The following is an 18,215-nucleotide window of genomic DNA, read 5'->3' on the forward strand; positions in this document are numbered from 1 at the left end:
CACTAATTCTACCTTGCTCTCTGTCTTATCCCTCCTCCAGATGGCACATTGAGATTGGGAGCTCTTCACATGGGGAAATCACAGGCACACACACACCAGCATGTTACCACTTCATGGCACATGCCTGGTGGAACTGAAAGGCACTGTTCTCACGACTCACTTCATAAAAATCCTGAAAGGGATAATTCAATTGTTAAACAGCATTGAGAAAATTAGCAAATCGATGTTGAACATTGGTTAAATTGTTAATTTTTTTTATTGCCAAATTTCTCTCCTCCTCTCCTGAAGGAACTGAACTCACAGCTGGAGTACAGTTCCACTTACCATCCAGTACCTCTTGTATCTCACCCAGTTTCAAATCTCGACTGTTGCTAGTATTGGCAAACCATTTAACTGTGGGTTATATTCCTGGGTTGAGAGGGTTGTTCTATGAGGTGAGATTGAGTAGAATGGGCCTATACTCTCTGGAGTTTAGAAAAATGAGAGGAGATCTCATTGAAACATACAAGATTCTGACAGGGCTTGACAGGGTAGATGCTGAGAGGCTGCTTCCCCTGGCTGGAGAGTCTAGAACTAGGGGACATAGTCTCAGGATAAGGGGTTGGCCATTTAAGACTGAGATGAGGAGAAATTTCTTCACTCAGAGGGTTGTCAATCTTTGGAATTCTCTACCCCAGAGGGCTATGGATGCTGAGTTGTTGAGTATATTCAAGGCTGAGATAGATAGATTTTTGGACTCTAAGGGAATCAAGGGATATGGGAATTGGGCGGGAAAGTGGAGTTGAGGTCGAAGATCAGCTATGAACTTATTGAATTGCGCAGCAGGCTCAAGTGGCCAGATGGCCTACTCCTGCTCCTATTTCTTATGTTCTATATCACAGCTAAGCCTGACCTTGTCCTAACTCAATTTTCACACACGCTTATAGCAATCAGGAATAGAGACCCTGATCCATTTTCCCCTTCCTAACCCAAGGGTTCCAAAACCAGTTGCAGTGTCCCTACTGCCACCTCAGCTGAGATCAGTTAATTCAGCAAAGGATCTACCTGTATGTTCTTTTTAAAAGGAATATTCGAGAAACAAGGCAACTCCTTTTAAGCATGTGTCGGGAATATGCAGCAAGTCCATAGATTTTTCTGCAAAGAAATGGGAGCCTGAGGAGATCTGCCCCAGAGAATGTCTGCCATTACATCTTGTCTGTAATATGTATCTCTATCTGTATCCACATTTTTTGTATATGTCTTCAAGTACTTACATTAGGATGAGGGATTTCAGTGTTGCAGAAATGACCAATTAATTTTTTTCCCCTCTGGACCCAGTGACCATACCAAGCACTACCAGGTCAGTAGGCAGGTTGGATGCAACCATGTGCCTAAAATCCAACCTCCAGAGCACTTTCCGATGAGCCTTTAAACCGAGGTCCCATCTGCCCTCTCGGGTGGGTGTAAAAGATTCCACGGCACTCTTTCAAAAGAAGAGCAGGGGAGTTCTCCCCGGTGACCTGGCCAATATTTATCCCTTAGCCAACATCACTAAAACAGATTATCTGGTTATTACCACATTGCTGATTGTGGGATCTTGCTGTGTGCAAATCGGCTGCCGCGTTTCCTACATTACAACAGCGACTACACTTCAAAAGTATTTCATTGGCTGTAAAGCACTTTGGAACGTCCTGAGGTGGTGAAAGGCGTGAAATAAATGCAAGTCTTGCTTTCTTTCTTTCTCTACCACACACGTGTGACTTTTCCATTTCCTGCACCATCTGGTTTATTGAGCCGAGCGAAGGTTAATCACTTTCATCCCCACTGGGATTCTGCAGTAAGAAAGTATTGAATTCTAAAATGAACCATGCCAAAATTCCACAGCTCGCCATGATTGCAATTTAAATGGGAAAGTCGTTGAAAACAGTGATTTGTTTAACAGTTTGCATTATTACCACTGACAATGTGAAGCGAGTGCTTTGTCCTGGTGTAGCTTTTTTTTTTCAAATTCTTCCACCAATTGACTGCACTAATGTATCGAGCTGCATTTGACTGAATGTGGTCAAGAATGCAAGAATGCACAGCGAGAAAAGCCCCTCTCCTTCATTTGCGCTTTACATCGCCATGGGTTCTCTCGAACTTCAATTTATATTTTGTGGTGAATTTCTGTGCCCAAAGTGAGGGAAATGAATGCCAAGAACAAAACCTTTTCCCACCTCTTGTAGCCTATTGTCACCTGGTATCGGCATCAAACGCTTCCAGTCAGCATGACACAGGCCACAGGCAGAGAAAAACTCTGTGTTCTCTGCCTGTGCAACAATCCTAGCCCCAGAAGAAAAACCCCCTACAGCATCACTGTGAACTTGCCCATTGCTCATACCAGCTACTGCTACAGCTTTCCAGAATGCGACTGCCAGCGGAGTGGCAATTTGTGCCATGGAAGTATTTACTCCCAAGATTTTTCACAAGTATTTAGACCTTTCTTCCAGTTACCAGGCTATTCTGTGAATCCTACTGGTCCTCCACCTCTGACAGCCTGTGAAGTAAGGAGTTGTCAGCCAAACTGGATAATGGGATAAAGGGAATTGGATAAATACTTGAAGGGAAAAAATTTACAGGGCTATGGGGAAAGAGCAGGGGAACGGGACTAATTGGATAGCTCTTCTAAAGAGCAGGCAGAGGCACGATGGGCCAAATGGCCTCGTCCGATGCTGTACCTACTATGATACTATGAAATGCTGTTTTCTAACAGCAGTGCTCTGATTTCAAAACCAATTGTGATCTTGTTTCACTAAAACAGAGCAGAGGCTCAAAGGAAGCAAAAAGAAGAAAAATGACAACTTACTATCGACCTGAAAACAGACTTTGTGACTGTCTTGGTTCAATACATGTTTAGATCTGAGCCATTGATTCTGAAAATAGGCAGCTCACATACACACCAAAATCAAAGGAATGGGCATGCTTCAAAGAAACTCCCTTGGCTTACATCAATTCAGCATGTCTGCTTCATTGCTTAGCTGCTGAAGTAATCATTTAAAATAATTCCCATCTACAGTGCCCATTCCCCATAGTACTTAACCCAAGACTTACCTTTGCATTTAACACTGCAACTAACCCCAGATACTGGTCTAGCATAGGATCAAGTGTCAATTGTTATTTTAATGTTGAGGCGGATGTCTGGTAGTTACTGTTCCGCTGATAAGCTCTCTTTGTACTCGTCTTCCATCACACAGGGTTTCCTGAAGTTTCTAATGTTAAATGGCCTCCATTGCCCTCAGACTGTTTGCAACATTGACGGCCTATTTAGACCCTGAGCTGAGCTTTCCATATTCTCCCCATCACAAAGGCCGCCTACTTCCACCTCTGTCCCTACCTCAGCACATCTGCTGCTAAAGCCCTTATCTAGGCCTCGGTCACTTGCAGACTCAACTATTCCAATGGTCTCCTGCCTGATCTCCCATTCTCCATAAACTTCGGCTCATTGAAAACTCTGCTGCCCGTACCCTAGGTCGCACCAAGTCCCACTCTCCCATCACCCCTGTGCTCGCTGGCCTACATTGGCTCACGGGCCTCATTATTGGATGGTGATCAAAAGCATGGCTGATAGTTCCATTTCCTGGGCCACGAGTGCTGAGGCCAATTGTATTGCCCCAATTGTTGTCCCATGAGGGATTACACTTGTGGCCACGATTTTTACTCTGGGCGGGTGGGTAGAGTGGTGAGTTGGAAACTCACCTGCTGCTCCAGAAATGAAACTTGTGCTATTTTAACACTCAGGCCTCATTTAAAACCCACCGGCCGCTTCCCGCGCAGAACGGGTGGAAAGCTGGCGGGAAGCGGCGGAAAATTGTGCGGTCCAGAGCCCACCAGCCCACACGAGGTAGCTGATGGGATCTGCTCCGGGGCTTTCTCGTAGGAATCTGGAAAGGGGAAGTAAGTGGCAGGGAAAGCATAAGCTTTCCTTGTGGGTCCCAGAGGAGCACTCCTGCTACTCCTGGCCCCAAACAGGAGAGAAAGAAAAAAACATACCTTTTTCGACCTCTTCTTCTTCCTGGCAGGTTCTGACTGGCTTTCACCTGACCAGAAAGCCGTGGCGGCTTCACCACTCAGGCTTCAGTTAAAATTGCAGTCGGATGCCTATGACATTATCGGGACCAGACATGCACGTGTAAAGAAGGACCCTGCCCGCTTTGGGCAGTCATCCTTCACTGCCCGCTCAGTACAGCAGGTTAAAGTCCCGAAAGGTGGGATATCGGCGGTTTTCCGGCAGGTAAGTAACCTGGGCGATTTTAACTGCCCATTCGCCTGGGTTTCCAGCGGGAGGGTAGGATTACAATCACCCCTCTCCACCTCCCGTGGTTGTTTAAGCTGTAGATAGCTACTCCCAGTTAATCAACTGACATCTCCTGGCAGTTGAAGTTGATCAGTGGTAGAAGCGAAGAAACTCAATCTTTAGAGGAATACATTATTGATACAACTCCTTCCTTTGTTTTGATAATTTAATATTGATGTGTATAACATACGTAATGTCTGTGCAAGAAAGGTGATACACAGGTTGCAGAAATGTGATCTGTGAAGTTGGTCAGGATGCTAAATAAAAGAGCAGTGCTTAGACTGCCTGTTCTCTGGTTTTAACCAGACAGTCCAGGTTTTGAGTGGAGCGTCCGGAAAATTCCAAAATACAAACTGGATATCAGAAGCCTGGTTTTTAACCTTGAAATCTATTTTTCCCCACTTGCTTTAGTGTTTTATAATGATGTGGAGGTATTAGTTGTGAGTTACTACTAAGATATTCAGTTAATTTTCATCAACAACAAAGCAATCAGAACTCAAGCCAAGATCCCACCCCCTGCCCTACCTCGATCCCTCCACTGTTTAGTTTTGGTAATAGCACCTACCTGGTGATGCCGTACAGTGTCACAAACAACCTGATGGCTGGGGCAGTGCCCTGCCAAGGGTTCATTTGTTAGTCGTGGATCACTAAGCTGTTGATTCAAGTAGAACATCTAAACACAATAGGGGCAATTGTATAAATTCATGCTCCAGAGCACCGTTATGGATGGAAAATCCTGCAGGATCACTGATCTCCATATGCCAATTCCAGCTATGTGTTCCCAGCCTGCGAAACTGTGTGTCAGGAATGTGAATTTGTAAAATTCGCCCTCATTTTTTTTGCCCCATTTTATTATTTTTCATTGTCACTTTATTTTATATTGACCTCATTTGAAGATTAAGGCTAAGCTGTTTGAAAGCAAAGTCCAGGATTTTAAAAATTCTTTGTTCACAGAATGTAAGAACATAAGAACATAAGAAATAGAAGCAGGAGTAGGCCAATCGGCCCCTCGAGCCTGCTCCGCCATTCAATATGATCATGGCTGATCTGATCCTAACCTCAAATCTAAACTCATGTCCAATTTCCTGCCCGTAACCCCTAATTCCCTTTACTTCTAGGAAACTGTCTATTTCTGTTTTAAATTTATTTAATGATGTAGCTTCCACAACAACACTGGCACGGTTGAATTTATTGCCCATCCCCAGTTGCTCTGAGGTGACGGCGTTTGGCCGCCTTGTGGCGACGGCGCTCCTACATGGTGTTGGGCAGGGAATTCCAGAATTTGACCAGCTTTGATTCAGCATCTTACTGGAAAGATGGCACCTCCACTGAAGTGTCAGCCGAGATTATGTGCCCAAGTCTCTGGACTGGTGCTTGAGGCCCACACCCTTCTGACTCAGAGGTGAGTGTGCAAAACCTGACCCAAGGCTGACACCTAATTATTGGTGATAACTCCTTCCATCACTTTACTAATAATTGGCAGACAACTGATAGGGCAGTAATTAGCCAGGTTATAAAAATCCTATTTTTGTGTGACTAGGACATACTTCGGCAATTTGGACCAGAGGAGATAGATTTAAGGTGAATGGCAAAAGAACCAAATGAGGAAAAACTTTTTTTTAAACACAGTGAGTGGTTAGGATCTGGAATGCAATGCCCGAGGTGGTGATGGAGGCAGATTCAATCATGGCCTTCAAAAGGGAACTGGATAAGCACTTGAAAGGTAAAAATTTGCAGGGCTACAGGGGAAAGGTGGGGGAGTGGGACTAGCTGGATTGTTCTTGCATAGAGCCAGCATGGACTTGATGGGTCAAATGGCCACCTTCTGTGCTGTAACCTTTCTATGATTCTAATTCTCCATATTATCAGATAGATGCCAGTATCATAGCTTCACATTTGCAAACATTTCAGCCTTGTCTCTTGCACTCACATGCTAGTCTCCATCATGGCTGAAGTTGAGATGTTCATTGGGTCTCTTCCTCCCATTAGTTAGAACATAAGAACATAAGAAATAGGAGCAGGAGTAGGCCAATCGGCCCCTCGAGCCTGCTCCGCCATTCAATAAGATCATGGCTGATCTGATCCTAACCTCAAATCTAAATTCATGTCCAATTTCCTGCCCGCTCCCCGTAACCCCTAATTCCCTTTACTTCTAGGAAACTGTCTATTTCTGTTTTAAATTTATTCAATGATGTAGCTTCCACAGCTTCCTGGGGCAGCAAATTCCACAGACCTACTACCCTCTGAGTGAAGAAGTTTCTCCTCATCTCAGTTTTGAAAGAGCAGCCCCTTATTCTAAGATTATGCCCCCTAGTTCCAGTTTCACCCATCCTTGGGAACATCCTCACCGCATCCACCCGATCAAGCCCCTTCACAATCTTATATGTTTCAATAAGATCGCCTCTCATTCTTCTGAACTCCAATGAGTAGAGTCCCAATCTACTCAACCTCTCCTCATATGTCCGCCCCCTCATCCCCGGGATTAACCGAGTGAACCTTCTTTGTACTGCCTCGAGAGCAAGTATGTCTTTTCTTAAGTATGGAGACCAAAACTGTATGCAGTATTCCAGGTGCGGTCTCACCAATACCTTATATAACTGCAGCAATACCTCCCTGTTTTTATATTGTGCACCACCATTCTCGAATGGATGTGGTCGGGCTATGGAGCTTTGCTCTGATCCATTAATTATGGGACCATTTAGTCCTGTGGTTTTTGGTATTTAAAATGAAGATAGCTTCGCTAGGTTGATACCTCATTCTAAGATATGCCTGGTACTGCTCCTGGCTATATTCCACATTGAACCAGGGTTGCTTTCCTGGCTTGATAGTGATGTGAGGGGTGCCATGCCATCAGATTACAGATTGTGTTGTACAATTCTGCTGCTGCTGTCCAAATCACCTCATGGATGCCCAATTTTGAGTGGCTAGATCTATCCTTAGTTTGTCCCGTTTAGCGTGACAGTAGTGCCACACTACACGATGTAGGATGTCCTCAATGTGCAGAAGGAACTGTGTCCTCACAAGCACTATGCAGCGGTGACTCCTACCAATCCGATTGTATCTGTGACAGGTAGGTGGGTGAGGACAAGATCAAGTCAGTAACTCCCTTGTGTTGGTTCCCTCGTCACTTGGCTCAAGCCCAGACTGGTAGCTATGTCCTTCAGGAAGGAACTAGCTTGGTCATTGGGTGGGTGACTTGGTAGTACCACCAGAGAATATACCTTGCTCCAGGTGACGTTCAATATAGAGGAGTACTGATTTACCAGTTGAGCGGTCAGTGGACCGTAGATGGTGATGGTGATCAGCAGGAAATTTCCCTGGCCTGAAGCCATGAAATGCCTCCATTTTTGAAGGGTCTATCCTGCCGGTGGGACGGGTTATATCAAAGTTGCTCACCAGTCCCCAGGTGTTAATAAGGAGAACTCTGCAGAGCCAACTGTGTTGAGATTGCTTTATTCTTATCCTGTTGCCTATTTTCTTCTCATTTGAATTTTGTAGCTGGATGCCTTCCTAGGCCATTTTGGAGGGCATTAAGAGGTGCATGTAGGCCAGATTGGGGAGAACTTAGTGAATCAGCTGAGTTTTTATGAAAATCCATCAAGTTAATGGTAATTTTTTCTGATGCCAGGTTTATTGAACTCTACCAATTCTCTCACACTCTGAACAAGGCACAAGAAAATGCTTGTTGCCTGACAGTATCAATAGAGAACGATTGTAATATAGAGACAATTTGAGAGATCACCTATGAACTTTCCTACATTCTTCCTTCTAAACTCCAGAGATGCTATTTTACATGCTCTGCTTCCTCCGTACATCCCCATTGCATTGAAATCAAAAATCACGACACAGTCTCCTACTCAAATTCATTCCTTCCCAGGATCTCAAAACTGTATGACTCCTTATCCCCTTCAATGTTCCCTTCCTCCAACATTCCCAAAGCTTTTAAAACGCGAGGTTGGCATCATCTAATCACTACTTCATAATTTACCACATATTTTATTCTTTTTAACCTTGGATTCTACATTTTTTTTTAAAAAGTTTGTGTGACTGGACAGCCTCTCACACAAGATAACTTCATGAACTGGTGGTGTAATTTCAGATGAACGAGTATTACTTACTGATTCTTTCAAAGAGCTCTTCAACATTAGTGGCAGTTTTTGCACTTGCTTCAACAAAAATCGCATTTATGAACTTAGCGTACTCAATGGCATCCTTCATTGTAACCTCTCTGGAACGCAAAGAAAGATTCATTAGACAAACCCGCATCAATCGGGAATGGAGAAAGAATAAAAATTCTTCAGTAGTTTGAGGTTCGCAAGTTTTTCATCCAATTGGCAGCTTCACATTTTTTGTTGTGAACTAATATTCATTCACATACACAGTCATTTTTAAAAAAATTGTGAGCATCTGATGATGTTTTATCTACATTTCATTAAAGCATAGGCTGTTACAGCAAAAATTATTTGTATGAGAATTTCAATTTCCCATACAGAACACAAGGTGTTGGGTCTGATCTGCAGTCAGTGCCAAGCCAGCTGATCTCAGCCAGATTGGCAGTGAAAGTGCTACCACGAGCCTCAGCACCCGTAGGCCAGGGAGGGAAAACCAGCAAGGCACCTCGTTCTTGATTGCAATTTAATAGCTCTTACTTTATACAGCATGTTTGGGCACCAGGCGAGGACAGGATGAGGCTTGACTCTGATGCCCCCATATTCGAATAGGCTGCCTAGGTTCACATGTGAAGAACAGGCAATTGGGCAGATAGTGGACAATGCTCGCTCTCCTTATTACCAGATCGCAGCACGAGTCAGAGCGTTCAGGATGGAAGGGGAGAAAACTGGAGCAAGTAAAAATAAATTCAAAAATAAAATCTATTGGATAAGACTAAATCTACACAAATCATTGGTTAGGCCGCAATTAAAATATTGTGGCCAGTGTTGGGTGCCTTACTTTGGGAAAGGTATCAAGGCCTAGAAATTGGTTCACACCTGACTTCGGATGCCCACTAAGAACTTCTATTTATTGTGTATATCAATGATTCGTATATAGGCCTAGGGCGAGTGTTGTCAAAATTTGCAGATGCTACCAAAATGGTTAATTCTTTAGTGGACCAAAAGGAAACTGCTGAGGAATACTGATAAGATGGAGGAATGGATTAAAAAGTGGCAGATGGAATTCAGTGTCAGTAAGTGTGAGGTAATGCACTTTAGTTAAAAAAAACAACAGTAATTATACAGAGTAGAAATAGGCTCGGTGCTGTGGAAGGGCAAAGCAATTTGAGACTACGGGTTCACAAGACATTAAAGGCAGCACCTCAGGTTGATAACGTTGTGTAAACAGTTAATGGATTTGTAGATTTTAATCACAAGAGATATTAAATATAAAAGCCAAGAGGTAATAATGAGCCTATGTAAAACCTCAATAAGACCTCAATTAGAGTACTGTGTGCAGTATTGGGCTCCAAACTAAAGGGAAGATATTGAGGCTTTAGTGAGGGTACAATACAAATTCACTAGGGTGCTGCCTAGTATGAGAACACACAAATACAAAGAGACTTGAATAATTAGATCTTTTCTCATTAAAACAATGCCAATTGCAGGACGATATGATGGTAGTGTATAAAATTATGAAAGGATGGGACAGGGTGGGGACAAGAAGCAGACGGATTCCAATAGTTGAGGGGTCAAGAATGAACAGTCATAGATACAAGATTAAATATAAGATATTTAGAATAGAAGGCAGAAGAAACTTCTTCGCACAGAGAGTTGTGAGCATGTGTAATTCAGGGTTAGTGATTGAGGCAATGCCTGTGTTAACATTCAAGATTAGATTGTGTTGGTTGAAGGAAAAGGGTTTGAAGGGATGTGGGAACAGGGTGGGTAAACGTGATTAAAAATATTTGCTCCCATGGAGGGTGGTTGGGTCAAGTGGCCTGTTATCATGTTGTGAATTCTATGTATAACTGGATTGAGACTGCCCAAATATGGGACCCCTACAGCCAGGAGACAGAAAAAAAAGCCTTTCAAATAAAAACTATTCTAAACATTTTCATTTGACTACATGATGGTCACTAGGGTGCTGCCTAGTATGAGAACAAATGGCAATTGATACTCGCTCAATTGCTAATTTTAATTCTGAGATAGATAGCTTTTTGCCAATCAAAGGTATTAAGGGATATGGGCCAAAGGATATGGAGTTAGATCACAGATCAGCCATCATCTTATCAAATGGCGGAGCGGGCTCGAGGGGCTGAATGGCCCAGGCTATGGGCCCCGACAACATCCCAGCTGTAGTGCTGAAGACTTGTGCTCCAGAACTAGCTGCGCCTCTAGCCAAGCTGTTCCAGTACAGCTACAACACTGGCATCCACCCGACAATGTGGAAAATTGCCCAGGTATGTCCTGTCCACAAAAAGCAGGACAAATCCAATCCGGCCAATTACCGCCCCATCAGTCTACTCTCAATCATCAGCAAAGTGATGGAAGGTGTCGTCGACAGTGCTATCAAGCGGCACTTACTCACCAATAACCTGCTCACCGATGCTCAGTTTGGGTTCCGCCAGGACCACTCGGCTCCAGACCTCATTACAGCCTTGGTCCAAACATGGACAAAAGAGCTGAATTCCAGAGGTGAGGTGAGAGTGACTGCCCTTGACATCAAGGCAGCATTTGACCGAGTGCGGCACCAAGGAGCCCCAGTAAAATTGAAGTCAATGGGAATCAGGGGGAAAACTCTCCAGTGGCTGGAGTCATACCTAGCACAAAGGAAGATGGTAGTGGTTGTTGGAGGCCAATCATCTCAGCCCCAGGGCATTGCTGCAGGAGTTCCTGAGGGCAGTGTCCTCGGCCCAACCATCTTCAGCTGCTTCATCAATGACCTTCCCTCCATCATAAGGTCAGAAATGGGGATGTTTGCTGATGACTGCACAGTGTTCAGTTCCATTCGCAACCCCTCAGATAATGAAGCAGTCCGAGCCTGCATGCAGCAAGACCTGGACAACATCCAGGCTTGGGCTCATAAGTGGCAAGTAACATTCGCGCCAGATAAGTGCCAGGCAATGACCATCTCCAACAAGAGAGAGTCTAACCACCTCCCCTTGACATTCAACGGCATTACCATCGCCGAATCCCCCACCATCAACATCCTGGGGGTCACCATTGACCAGAAACTTAACTGGACCAGCCATATAAATACCGTGGCTACGAGAGCAGGTCAGAGGCTGGGTATTCTGCGGCGAGTGACTCACCTCCTGACTCCCCAAAGCCTTTCCACCATCTACAAGGCACAAGTCAGGAGTGTGATGGAATACTCTCCACTTGCCTGGATGAGTGCAGCTCCAACAACACTCAAGAAGCTCGACACCATCCAAGATAAAGCAGCCCGCTTGATTGGCACCCCATCCACCACCCTAAACATTCACTCCCTTCACCACCGACGCACTGTGGCTGCAGTGTGCACCATCCACAGGATGCACTGCAGCAACTCGCCAAGGCTTCTTCGACAGCACCTCCCAAACCCGCGACCTCTACCACCTAGAAGGACAAGAGCAGCAGGCACATGGGAACAACACCACCTGCACGTTCCCCTCCAAGTCACACACCATCCCGACTTGGAAATATATCGCCGTTCCTTCATTGTCGCTGGGTCAAAATCCTGGAACTCCCTTCCTAACAGCACTGTGGGAGAACCGTCACCACACGGACTGCAGCGGTTCAAGAAGGCGGCTCACCACCACCTTCTCGAGGGCAATTAGGGATGGGCAATAAATGCCGGCCTTGCCAGCGACGCCCACATCCTGTGAATGAATTAAAAAAAAACTCCTGTTCCTGTGTTCCTACTACACTCCAAAAGCAATTCATTGTGTGAAACGTTCTGAGACATTTTGATGATGTTAAAAAATGCTACATAAACCCAATTGGTTCACTGCCACCCTTACATGGTCTGAACTACATGCGACTCCAGTCCTATGCTATGTGGTTGGCGCTTAATGCCCTCAGGTCAACTAGGGAAACAGCGCTGGTGAGTTTAAGTTTCCGCTCACCCACAGCAGAATGAGACTCAGATGATTTTAACGGCTGGGCCTCATTAAAATTGCACCGGCCGACTTCCCACCATTCCGGTTGGGAAGCAGCGGAAAATCGCGCATCCGGGAGGACGCCCACTGACAGCAGGTAAGTAGCGGGATCGGCTGCCGGGCTATCCTGTAGAGGTCCCACAATCGGGGGTGGGAAGGGGCGCGATCGCGGCGGGGAGGCCTAAGCTATTCTTGTGGGGCCTGGAGGACCACTCCTGCAGCTCCTGGCCCCACAACAAAAGTTTAAAAAATAATTTTAAAACTTACTCTTTTGGGCTCCTTCTGGCCCCAATCAGCTTCCTCACCGGGTTGGCCTGGTGAAAACTCACCACAGCTTCCTGCTCAGGCCGCCTAGTTAAAATTGCATTCATCGGGACCCAACGTGCATATGTAAACTGTGACCCCACCAGCTTTGGGCGGGTGTCCTTGTTGCCTGCTCAGTTGAACAGGTTAAAATTGCGATCCGTCGTTTCCCAGCAGCTTCAGCGCACGTAAATAACTTGGGTAATTTTAACTGCCCACCCACCAGGCGGATAGGGTTAAAATCTCCACCCAAAGTCTTTTTTTAAGTTGAGGCAGTTTGGTAAAATACGCTGAAATTTGTTTTAAAAGGCACTGGACAAGTGAACTCCTCAATAAGATGAAACATACCCCTAGTTTTGGGGCTCCTGCCAGTCAGTCCCAAAGATGGTTGTTATATACCAGTGTTGCACATTAACACATACAGACTTAGTTTTATGGCACATACTAAATTGAAATCTTGAGCGTCTGTGAATGCTGTTGCTCTGTCCAGATATAAAATGATCTCACAGCATAGCTTCCCAATTTAGTATTAGTGCTCTGTATTCTTAGTTGCGAGTAAATTATCATCCAGTCTGCATGTATCTCCACAAATACCAATTCTACTTGCTGATTCAACTCCCAGACAATGCAACTCAGGAATGGGTGAAGCAATCCTTCCCTTCAGCTTTCCCCTGTAGAAACAGAAAGGCCAGCTGACATTGGAAATGATAGGGAAGAGGTGGCAGTGAAATTGCCTCGCTGCCTTTGGGCTTGCTTTTTCGGTTCACGCAAGAGGTAATGGAGTGAAGTGCCGCAGGTTGCCTGCTTGTCTTTGGCGAACTATATCCCAAAGCTGAGTCGCCATCTTCAAGAGAGGAAAGGCGAAAATTGAGGGACAAAGCAAAATCAAATTCAAGCCAGCATATTTCTTTTCCCATTATTTATGTATTAACCTAGAAAGCAAACTCAAGGCCACTGAGACAATATGTAGTCATCCCCAGTCTCAGTTGAGCTCTCTGCTGGCGTGAGGAGGAAGGGACTCCTTCACACATTGCTCACATCGATTACCTGGGATGTGGATCAACAAACTTTTGATTAGGTGGATGTTAAAGATCCCATGGCACTCTGCAAACAAGCACTGGGAGATCTCCTGGCAGCCTGTCCAACATTCCTCTCTCAATCAACACCCACCACCAAAATTAAATTTATTGATCATTCATCTCTTTGCTGTTTGTGGGATATTGTTGTGTGTAAAATGGCTGCCTACATAACAACAGTCACTGAACTTCAAAAGCAATTCATTGTGAAGTACTGTGAGACATTACTGAGAGACAAGTCTTTTTCACTCTCTTCCACTTCCAAATCTATTTTAGTGCACGTCACCTTTCCCTTAACTTTGCACATTTCCCGCTTGGCATCCACCCTCCTCCCAGTAAGCATTGAGACATTGTTCTTTGTGAGGGGTACTATGAAAATGCAAGTTGTTGTTGTTGCTCAATTAATTTTAATTTTCCAATAAACTATTCCATTTCACCGAGATTGCTATTTCATCTGATGTTGGCTAATTTTTTTTTCCAGTCAAAACCTGTTGACCAATTCTGACAGTGCAATCCAGTCCCTCCATGAAGATAAAAGTCCCAGTTGTTAATTCAGACCACATGACGATTTGTACAATCGACCCCCATGGTCATTAATGACATCATTAGGAGACTCCCTGACCCAAATTCTACATGTCCCTCTTCCACACAGGTCTTTGTTCTTTATGGGATTCTGAAACGTACATAAAGAACAGACTAATAACTCTCAGCCTGCTCTTCAGGGGTGTGTCGAACTTCAAAGAGCACAACAAAGAACAGAGAAGCTTGACTGTCTAAAGTTAAACACGCAGATACTATTCGCAGTATTCTACTTATGTTGCATGTACCTATCATACGGCACTGTCACCATCTGTGACCTTGACTTGGGCAGCAGTGTAGCAAGTCTTTGTAGGCACTAAGACCCACCTAGAGATCTTTTCAACACCTCTAGTGCCTCTCTGCTTGCCAGTGGATTGAGTGGCTCAGCCTACCCACATGGGCTTGTAAAGTGTTTTCATTCTGTCAGCCTGTAGCGACCTTCCTCAGCCATCGGGGAAGGCCCGGCAGCCAGAAATAAAGCTACACAACCTTGTAGTTATATTCTTGTTGCTCTATTGCAGTGGAATCCACCTTACAACATTAATGGGGCAGACTGCACAGCACTGCAGCTACATTGCACTGTATTTGTAGTACATCACCATTCTTCAAGTGGTTCTACAATACTATCACAGCACAAGATGGACGTGTTTTATCTCCATTGGTCAACCCCATGTGCACAGGAATTTCAAGCTTGTGGTGACTAATTCTGTCACCTAGTTTAGGTGCTTACCCACTCCCTTTTCATTGCCTCTCTGTTCCTCAGCATATTACCATCAAAAGTTTTGTTCTCATCTTCAAATCCTTCCGTTGCCTAGCTCCACCCTACTTCTGCAACCTACTCCAGTGTTAAATCCCTACTACACCCTCCACTCTTCCAACCCTGGTATACTGCACATTTCCCTCTTCCCCCATTCTACCTTTGGTGGCAGCCACTTCAATCCTCTTGCCTCCACACTCTGGAACTCCCTTCCTGGGCCTTCCACCTTGTTACAGCTCACGCCACCTTCAAAAGCATCCTCAAAACCTACTTTTTCAGTCGCACCTTTGGCCACCTCGCCTAACGTCCCTCTTACTTCCTGCTTGGATTTAATCCCCAATTGTGAAGCAATCTTTTTACGGGTTCTCTGTAAACGTAAGTTGTTGCTGTTATTTATTTTAAAAGGTGTCACCTGATTGTCAGTTTACAGATGGGACATAAAAATTGAATTATGTTCCATCTCAAACATCTCAAATCACCTCAAAACAATGAATTACTTTTAAAGTGCAGTGACTATTGTTACATGGGCAAAAATAGTAGCCAATCTGTTCCAGCAGCCTCCCACAAACAGCCGTGAGATGAATGCCAACTTAATTTGCTATAGTATATTGGCTGAAGAAGGAATGTTGCTCAGCAGATCTCCCTGTTCTTCCAACTGTTGCCATGGGATCCACATGAACCACAGCCAGACCTGGTTTAACAATACATCTGGTGGACAGCACCTCCAACAGCACCTCAGTAGTGAAGTGGAGTGTCACTCTTGATTATGAGCTCAAAGCCTGATATAGGGCTCGAACATAACTATTTGGTCAGAGGTAAAAAGGCGAGCAACTGCGCCGAGCTCATTACTTCACTTCATTTATCACATCATCGAGCTACATCGAAACTACAGCACAGAAACAGGCCATTTGGCCCAACTGGTCTATGCTCCACTCGAGCCTCCTCCCTCCCTAATTCATCTAACCCTATCAGGATACCGTTCTATTCCTTTCTCCTTCATGTGTTTATCTAGCTTTCCCTTAAATGCATCTATGCTATTTGCCTCGTGCAGTGGAGTTTCTCCTGAATTCCTTATTGGATTTATTAGCGGCTATTTTATATTTAGGCCTCCAGCTTTGAACTCCCTCCACAAGTGGAAACATTTTCTCTACATCTACCCTATCAAACCCTATCATTATCTTAAAGACCTCCATCAGGTCATCCCTCAACCTTCTTTCTACAGAAAAGAGCCCCAGCCTGTTCAGCCTTTCCTGATGAGGATATCCACTCCGTTCTGGTATCATCCTTGTAAATCTTTTTTGCACCCTCTCCTATGCCTCTCTATCCTTTCTGTAATATGGAGACCAGAACTGTGCACAATGCTCCAAGTGTGGTCGAACCAAGTTCTATACAAGTTTTTGCTTTTCAATTCTATCCCTCCAGAAATGAATCCTAGTGTTTAATTTGCCTTTTTAATGGCTTTATTAACCTGCGTCACTACTTTTAGTGATTTGTGTATCTGTACCCTGAGATCCCTTTGCTCCTCTATTCCATTTAGACTCTTATTTTCCAAGCAGTATGCGGCCTCCTTATTCTTCCTACCAAAATGTACCACCTCACACTTATCTATATTGAAATTAATTTGCCAATTACATGCCCATTCTGCTGTCAATTTTCAAAACAGATTAAGATACTTTGCAGTGCAATATTTAGTTGTTAAAAGGGCAGAAATAATCTGCCCTGCCGCTTCTGTTCAAACCAACCTAGATTATGTTGTGCAGATACCAACCTCATGTCAGAAAGGTCACATTTGTTTCCAGCAATTGCCACCACAATATTTTCAGGCCCGTGCTCTTTCAATTCTTTTACCCATTTCTTCAAAGTGTAGAATGATTCCTGAGTGAAAACACAGAATGAACATGATAGCTCCAAATAAAACAGACATTATTTTCTCACAGTCTGTAAGTTTGGCTTTAGTAATAAAAATAATAAGAAATGTTACGTTTATTTTTATCTTGCCTCTTTCGGTTATTTTATCTCCTCTTTTGGTTCTCCTTCACCGTGTGCCATTTCCCAGTGAGAGAGTGGTGTTGATATTTCCAGAATTGGATGGTTACTATGTAACCTTTCATCCTTTAGATCACTGAAAACAACAAACTACTATTTTTAAAAATCCTGGAATTTCTAAAAGTGAAGTTTTTCCTAAACTTCCCATGGGATAATTCATGGCTACATCGGCTCTTTTTTTGAGGGAACTCTGACGAACAGGTTTCCTTGCAGCAGAGTAAATCGCCCATTTCATTGAGTGCTGCACTGTTGGAGGTGCCGCGTTTCGGATGAGACGTTAAACCGAGGCCCCATCTGCCCTCTCTGGTGGATATAAAAGATCCCATGGCACTATTTCGAAGATGAGCAGGGAAGTTCTCCCCGTGTCCTGACCAATATTTATCCCTCAACCAACATCACTAAAACAGATTATCTGGTTATTATCACATTGCTGTTTGTGGGACCTTGTGTGTAAATTGGCTGCCATGTTTCCTACATTACAACAGTGACTGCACTTCAAAAGTACTTAATTGGCTGTGAAGCGCTTTGGAACGTCCTGAGGTTGTGAAAAGGGCGACAGAAATGCAAGTCTTCCGTTCTTCTTTCTGACTTTCTTTCTTTCCCTCTGAGTTGAAACCTCTCCAGATCCGGAACAGACAAATTCCTAAACAGCGGCAGACAGCTTTTTCATGTCAGGGTGGCCCTGAGACTAGAAGAGATATGATGATCTGTTTGGGTGCCTGGAGCTGTACTTCTGGACCATCTCAACCTCAGGAATGTTGTATGTGAGCATTTACGCAAAAATATTTTCTCTGACCCGTGGAAAGTGCAGTCAGAAATGGAAACTGCTCAGTCTGGAAAGATTGCTGTTAAGACAGTTTGGGTTAGACATTAGTTTGGTCCTGCGAATGTTATCATTGGATGCTGAGTCATAGTTTTTTCTTCAAGCATGTCTGAGAATTATCTGGAGATATGTTTTTTTAAAATCGGATTTTACTGCTAGGCTCATTTAGCCGACCTTATTCGATTCCAGTTCCATTAGCTGTGTACAAGAAAGAAATACATACCAAACCCTCATTAAAAACTCTT

The 18,215-nt window shown here is 44.2% G+C and overlaps 1 protein-coding gene across 1 annotated transcript in view; it reads right to left on the reverse strand.

Annotated features, from left to right (window-relative positions):
• The window catches only part of LOC137310587 (ras-related protein Rab-31-like), a 94,896-nt gene that overhangs the window by 17,706 nt on the left and 58,975 nt on the right, over positions 1-18,215 (reverse strand). Inside the window, exons 5-6 of the mRNA XM_067978326.1 lie at positions 16,870-16,976; positions 8,431-8,540 (exon numbers count right to left, since the gene is read on the reverse strand). Coding sequence (XP_067834427.1) covers positions 8,431-8,540; positions 16,870-16,976 — 217 coding nt within the window. The remainder of the gene's footprint in view (positions 1-8,430; positions 8,541-16,869; positions 16,977-18,215) is intronic.

This window comes from Heptranchias perlo, chromosome 3 (assembly GCF_035084215.1).
Source record: "Heptranchias perlo isolate sHepPer1 chromosome 3, sHepPer1.hap1, whole genome shotgun sequence".
In the NCBI taxonomy this organism is placed as follows: domain Eukaryota; kingdom Metazoa; phylum Chordata; class Chondrichthyes; order Hexanchiformes; family Hexanchidae; genus Heptranchias; species Heptranchias perlo.